General features: G+C 38.3%; 1 protein-coding gene across 1 annotated transcript; it reads right to left on the reverse strand.

Annotated features, from left to right (window-relative positions):
- Positions 1-1414: 1414 nt before the first annotated feature.
- LOC141903412 (N-sulfoglucosamine sulfohydrolase-like) lies at positions 1415-5506 on the reverse strand. The gene is made up of 6 exons (XM_074791522.1): positions 5389-5506; positions 5162-5312; positions 4846-5084; positions 4243-4418; positions 2589-3774; positions 1415-1552 (listed from the first exon to the last, which is right to left on the reverse strand). Exons 2-5 carry the CDS (start codon positions 5203-5205, stop codon positions 3163-3165), a joined length of 1071 nt encoding a protein of 356 aa, XP_074647623.1. The 5' UTR covers positions 5206-5312; positions 5389-5506; the 3' UTR covers positions 1415-1552; positions 2589-3162.
- Between the last annotated feature and the right edge of the window lie 1848 nt (positions 5507-7354).

A 7354-nucleotide genomic window follows, 5' to 3' on the forward strand; every position in this document is an offset into this window, starting at 1 on the left:
ATTAAATTTAGTGAAAATCTAAGTTTTAGTTTAAATGAAAACATCAGATACAACCTCACTGAATCCTATGGTAACTAAATATCTACAAAAGTTCCAACGTTTCACTCGCCAAACCGGACATTTTGTTCAGGGTGCGGCTATAAACGTCTATTGTCACTTCGATGGACGAGGATCCACTTCCACATTTTACAACTTACGACTCGGCCATTAAACAACAACAACATAAAACACTCCAACACATAGCTAGTAAACAGCAGTCCTCGGCGGCCTCTCGATCTCGTCGTGCAGAATCATCATAAACATATCTGTTAAAAACGATAGAAATAGATCATTCTTTAAAAATATGCCATTTATTTTCTCAATATCTTTTGAGAAAAATCTATACAGAAGAAAATGAAATGACGGAGCTTCTGGTTACCAAAATTTCTTCAATTCGAATTACTTAGTTCAGAAAACCTAGTGTGGTGAAAATATGGGTATTTATAAACAACGGTATTTTCATTGAATTTTAATGAGAGATTGAGCAAATTTTCTCCCTGGCATTACAAACGATGGCGTTATAACGGACCTTGACTGTATACATGTATGTTGTAATGGTTTAAAGTTTGATTATTTCATTGCTCAAGATTCAAACATATTGCAGTCTATAACGACGATTTCAATGTCGTAATGTTGTAATAATGATTATTGAAATTCAATTTTGGCGAAATTTGTTCAAATGAAACGTAAAACTGATCAATACAAGTTGACAAACATCACCTCTATTTATAGACATTACTCATTATAGAATTGTTTTCATTTCAGGATGATGAACATCACATACGTATATAAAAGTGGCATATTATACTGTGTTGAATTAATTTGGATAGAATACAAAATAATCTAAAGTATGATCTACTGAATATATACTATTGACAGAAAACATGCAAATTAATGAAATATCGAATACGCCAACTCGGGCAGCAAAAGCATGCTAAAACATTTTAAGACTTTGAAAATCTCGCACCACATCTTTAACGTAAGACAAGACACAAAGCGCTTATTTCTTGAATAATGTGAAAAGAAAAGCTTAGAAATGAAGCAGGATGTTTTCTTCCAGGGTACTATCATGTCTCATGGTGTAAGAAGGGCGACTCACACTGTCTTAGTGCTGTGGGTTATTGGATGATGTTCTGTATAACAATGATCACTATCAGTTGACGAAGAATCACTTACGCATACGACTTCCCTGTATCCATCAAACATCAAATCTATTAGTTCATCGTATTTAACTTCGAAATACTGGTTCATATCTCAACATTAAGATGATACTTACACCGTATTGTGAGGGTTATGATGATGATGGTGGTGATTGCAACCGTCACTTGAGTCGCAACAATGCCCCGATGGAGGATAATAGCCTGGTCCGGGCTGGGCGTATGTCGGTTGTGTTGGATATGGCTGGGGTGGTCCTTGATACGCCGGAGGTGGCGGGTATCCGCCAGCTTGTGGATTATAGCCAGGTGGCGGCGGTCCTCCCTGGTATGGTGGCACCGGTTGATAGTTACTCATTCTGCAAAAGCGTGAACATACGAAATACATTATCATCTTATTTTCTATATGCATTTGCGAAATTCCATGATATAGAATGATAATATCCCTGTAGCAGGTGTTCAGTTTAAAATCAATAGTGTTTGAATGATAATATACCCAAATAACAATTCTACGTGTATACAAGTTACAAAACAGCATTTAACAGAATGTGAGCTCTCGACCATTTATCTACAAATTGCTCTTTTTCAAACAAAATGTCTAATACACATTTAGTGAAGCCCACATGTTTTGCTGTGTTGAATCAGATGTCAAAAACTTCCTGGATCAAGCAACATGTAGTTTATACAGGCATTTGCCGAACATTTTCATACCACCTAAATCAGGTAGTTTCTAACACAAGGTAACCTAAATTTGAATTCTCTGAAAAATTCCACTCGTCAAAATTCAAATACTTACGCGTACAGTTCATATGAAGGTGGGGGTTGTGGGGGAGCTGATGGATAGGACATCTCTGCTATCGATTTGTCTATTTCCTAATGTTTCGACTTTCCGCGATTTCAATTTACACTAATTAACAATCGTTAATAATTAACGATGATCATTTCGATAAAACGCCACCGGTAAAACACCCACAGGTTCACAATGTGTGATGTGAACTGGCGACAAACTGCCTCATCAATATAATACAATACACGACACAGCTGTTCGCATACACAGGAAGTTGATTCACAGGATTTACAAATATATAATGACATCTTTTTATTGGCGCAAAAGCGTTTGTTTTTACAAAATTCCATGATTCAAGAAAATCAAAACTCTTCTTCGTAATAAGTACAATGTTTAATTTTACCGCTTGCAAAAATGGACTTCAACCACCGGGTGTAACAACATTATTTGAAAAATTTAACTTTTAGTGCGACTAGTGCCACTTGGAATTAGCTGATTCTAAATCGTATTTGTAGGTTATATCTTCCAAATGTAGGAACACAGTTTTCATCAACCCGGTAATATACATGTTGGGTACTCATATGGGTAATATGATGCAAATAGTTTACCTGTTAAACTGCTTAAAATAGTGAGTATTAATGACGTGCCTTAATCCTTCATCGAACGTGTTATAACTGTAGTGAAAATTATTGCTCGTCTAAGTTTATACATGTGTCATCAGGAAGTTATCAATGAGTGACATCATAGTCATGTGCTTTGGTGGCGTGACATACATTTTCTGGTTTTCCTTTCATTACAACGTCTCATTGATCTATATAATAAATGAACACATGCCTAAAATACGTCTTACATGTATTTGAGGCATGTGTTTATTCATTATATATTCATTCTGTTGATCCCAACAGGTAATCATCACATGTCCAACCATATCAGCGATATCCGCTCAAAATGCTAAAGTTCATAGAACGGGACTCAATTCCGAAATATTACTCAGTTGTTTAAGAATTCGAAAATCATCTAAAATTTTCACATTTTTCACACATTTCACACGAAAATTTACTTCATTAGTCATGTCTATCACAAATATGCTATACAATTTATGTAATTCGACCATTTATGTGGTTACGTTTAATCCACGGAAATTACAAAAATCTCATATTTTCACTGACCTCATTCAAAACTCTAATCTAGCTCATTATATAAAGGCATACATTGAGGATCGTGTTTGTAAGCGCCGGAATTTTCTAGCACACCGGAAGGTGCACAGATCCACGGATCTGAAGTTTTCAACTGCCACATTTTCAATTCCGTTTGAAGCGTGGCCAGTATTTTGGTATACCGCGGCTCATGCGCCAAGTTTTCAGTTTCTTGCGGATTCGCGATTAAATCGTAAAGTTCCCACTGTGGACGGTAGTAATAGTCGTGTAACGATATCGACCAATGCGTCGGCTGGTGAGATCGGGTACGATTGAGAATATCGAGAAACGTCGGCGAAACGTAGAAGTCTTGGTCGATCGGAAACGGCATTTTGTAGTTCAAATTTTGAATCAGACGAAATCGACGATTGCGCAATACTCTCATCGGATAATACATCGTTACTTCGTGTAGATTATGGCTCGAGTATACGGAATCCCAGCCGGTTTGCGGCTCGAATGTCAGCAGCGGGAGCATAGATTTACCGGTTAATACGACCGGGCCGGCTTTTCTAAAGATATACGAATGCGGATAAGGGATTCGGTACCAATCCAACACGGTCGGTACAATATCAACTAGACTGGTCATAGCATCCGTCACCTGAAAAATGAGCGCGTAAATTTTCAAAGATCGGAATAAATCTCTTCCAATTAAGGAGAGACTCATCGACGACTACAGGGTGATGAGCTTAGGTATGCTTTTTCTCAACAGAGATAAGGCTAAACTTATAACTAAAGCTAAGAACTCATTTCTACTGAGCTTAGAAATTGACACAGCCGGCTGCCAATCTACCCTATAAACCTCTTTAAAGAAAAATTATGATCAAGTTAACCGTAACCGACCTGGCAGCTATAGGAATTAACTGATTACAAATTTCATTGCAGTTTACAAAATGACCTGACCGATTAAGAGAAAGAAGCTATCATTTTTTTAAGCTAATACAGAGTAGAGACTAGGTGTGATAAATTTGAATCATGTGGTTGCTTATCATAGATCATGCTTATCATGCTTATCATGGGACTAGAACACATTCGGAAATTCCTAGAAGGCAATAAAAGAAACACCTGCCTGGCCATAGCGTTCTTTATGTGCCGGGGATGAAATAATCATTGGTTCAGCCATTCCCGGCTCATATAAGTTTGTTCGACCCATCGGAAATGGAATGCCATTATCGGAACTATATATAATCAAAGTATCATTTGCGTGTCCAGCATCGGTCAATTCTTTCAAGATCAAACCAATTCCTGTAGAATTCAAATGAATTTTCATTATAACCTGCATTCAGGGACATAGTAGTATGGCTGAGGATAAAGTAAGCATTTCTAAGCACTTTTTGATGTTGGTAAGACGGAATATACACTTTTCTTTAAAACCTCGTCTTAATCCACAAAATAAATCATTGAAGTGGACAACAGGCTATAATGGACAATTACAGGCATTATTTATATTGGCATAACACATTATTTTCCCGAAAAATAATTTTGGACAACAAAAGTAAAAAATAAGCACTTTGAAATGTTTGTGTAATGTAAGCACTTCTTAAGGTCCTTACTATATCGTTAGCACATTTCAGCATTTTGCAGGCTACTATGGACCCGAGATTCAAATAACTTCAAATAACGCTGGTGGGACATTCAAGTCAGAAAAAATGTAGCTATACCGAATAGTTACCTTGATCTAATCTGCTAATGGTCGTATACTGAGCAGCGATATCTTTACGAGCGATCGGCGTGTCCGGAATGAAATACGGCACGATTACTTCATCGGGAGAGTACAATATCGGTTTCCAGTCTTTAATACGGCCCATACCGGGTTCACCGTTACCAAACTTTTCACAAAACGATCCGTATTCCGGATGCGTGTGGCCGCATCGATGTGGATCATGGAATCCAACATACAGGAAAAATGGCCTAAAAATCACCAGAAACTAATCGTTATAATACAACATCATCGGGCAAAAATTCTTGTGTAACAATTTGATTCTTGCCTGGTATCATTTTCATGCAGAAATTTTCGGACAAGGTGTTTCATCAACGTGATGTTGCGACCGACTTGAAGAATCGAATTGTTTTCTTCCGTTTCGGCAAAATCAAACGGATACACAGATTCGGGCCCGACATGTTTCTTGCCAATTATTCCTGAAAATAAACCGAATTATTTAGATTATCTAGATAATTAAATTTTCCGTTTATAATTGTAGCAGATTGTTTTTACCTGTTCTTATTCCATTATTGCGTAATATTAATGGCAAACTTAGCACTTTATCAAACGAATTGAAATGATGCACATCATGATGTAAACCATAAATTCCATTCTGATGCTGGGGAAGTCCTGTCAAAATAGCCGATCTTTTGAAAGAAGAAAATTTCAAATGGTCAAGTTTATGGTATATCCAAATGGTCAATTTTAATGACGTACTCAAATGGTAAATTTTTACGCCATATTCAAAACTTTTGTGATGAATTTCGATTGTTACCTGCTAGGAGAGCAACTGCTCACCGATGTAAAAGCATGTTTCACGGTGAGTCCTCGTTTCGCTAAAGCATCAATATTCGGAGTTTTACAAACTGTGTGATTGTACGCGCCAGTTTCAAAACCGGCATCGTCACCTGAAATATGAGACACATAATCATTCATTGGCTGCGTATTCTTGCATCTTCTACAGAGGGTTTCTGAAAATTTGATATGTCTAACACTTTTTATTTGTAAGATCGTGATAATTAAAAGAATATCTTAAGAATCTCATTTAGGATTATTAAGTATAGCATGTCAACTCGAGGCCACAAAGGTTTTTTATTGCTTGAAGTTTGGGGGTGAATAGTAGTTTAGATCGTCCAGTGATTACTTCGTTCACACTGGGCGCTTCGACCTCGGTCAAAAAATTTCAGCAGCCCTCAAAAAGAACAAATTGTTTATAATTTTCTGTCAAATTTACCTATTATAACAAGGACGTTTTTGGAATTGATTTCAGAATGGAAAATTAATGAAAACAGTATACAGAGACATGTAAAATGTTTTTGAAGTGCGGCGTTGCAAATGTCAAATTTAAATTTGACAGCTGCCATTTTGTCCAGTCACATGACTTACTTACCAGAGGGAATAGTCGGACGGAAGCTCGGCTTAGAAATCGGACATAAACCGGACGGATAGTGGAATTTGTCCGTTCCTGCGTCTCGGTTAACAGCCAAATGGTTAGACTGGTTACCGGTCTCTATCTTCAACTACATATTGAATGGGACAGGCAACCAGTCTATACCGTGGCAATCTCGATGCCATCAGGTTCGAATCCCTCCCTGGGGAGGATAGGCAAAAATCCTCTACCTTTCAACTTCAAGTGAAGAGCTCGCGGTGATTTCAGTGTCTAAATCCAACAATCGATACATCAATGAAGCACAACATCTTATATTGTGTTAATAACCAGATTCATCAAATGAACGTATTCTGAGCTTAGGAGAGCAAAATTTGCAGGTCAGGGGCGACTGGCAGGGTCGGGCTATGGGTGATTTACTGGTAGGGTCGGGCTATGGGGTGATTAACTGGAAGGTCGGGATCAGGGGTGATTTACTGCTGAATAGAGGATGTACAGGGTTGTGACGGGTTTGAAACCTAGTAATTACTGACACTGATTCAGAGTGGTCCTGATGCTGAATAGAGGATGTACAGGGTTGTCCCGGTTTTTTTGCAGGTCAGGGGCGACTGGCAGGGTGGGGCTATGGGTAATTTACTGGTAGGGTCGGGCTATGGGGTGATTAACTGGAAGGTCGGGATCATGGGTGTTTTTCTGCTGAATAGAGGATGTACACTAGGGGTGTCTCGGGGGTTCAAACCCAGTAATTACTGATACTGATTCAGAGTGGTCCGGATGCTGAATAGAGGATGTACGGGGGTATCCCGGGTTTGAAACTTAAGAATTATTGATACTGATTCAGAGTGGTCCTGATGCTAAATAGAGGATGTACAGGGGTGTCCCGGGTTTGAAACCCAGTAATTACTGACTCTGATTCAGAGTTGTCCAGATGTTGAATAAAGGATGTACAGGGGTGTCCCGGATTCGAACCCAGTAATTACTCATACTGATTCAGAGTGGTCCAGATTCTGAATAAAGGATGTACCGTGGATTAGCGGATTTTTCATACACTAATGTGAATTGTCTCTGGCAACCAAGAGTCTACTGCCAGAG

Source organism: Tubulanus polymorphus, chromosome 4 (genome assembly GCF_964204645.1).
Source record: "Tubulanus polymorphus chromosome 4, tnTubPoly1.2, whole genome shotgun sequence".
In the NCBI taxonomy this organism is placed as follows: domain Eukaryota; kingdom Metazoa; phylum Nemertea; class Palaeonemertea; order Tubulaniformes; family Tubulanidae; genus Tubulanus; species Tubulanus polymorphus.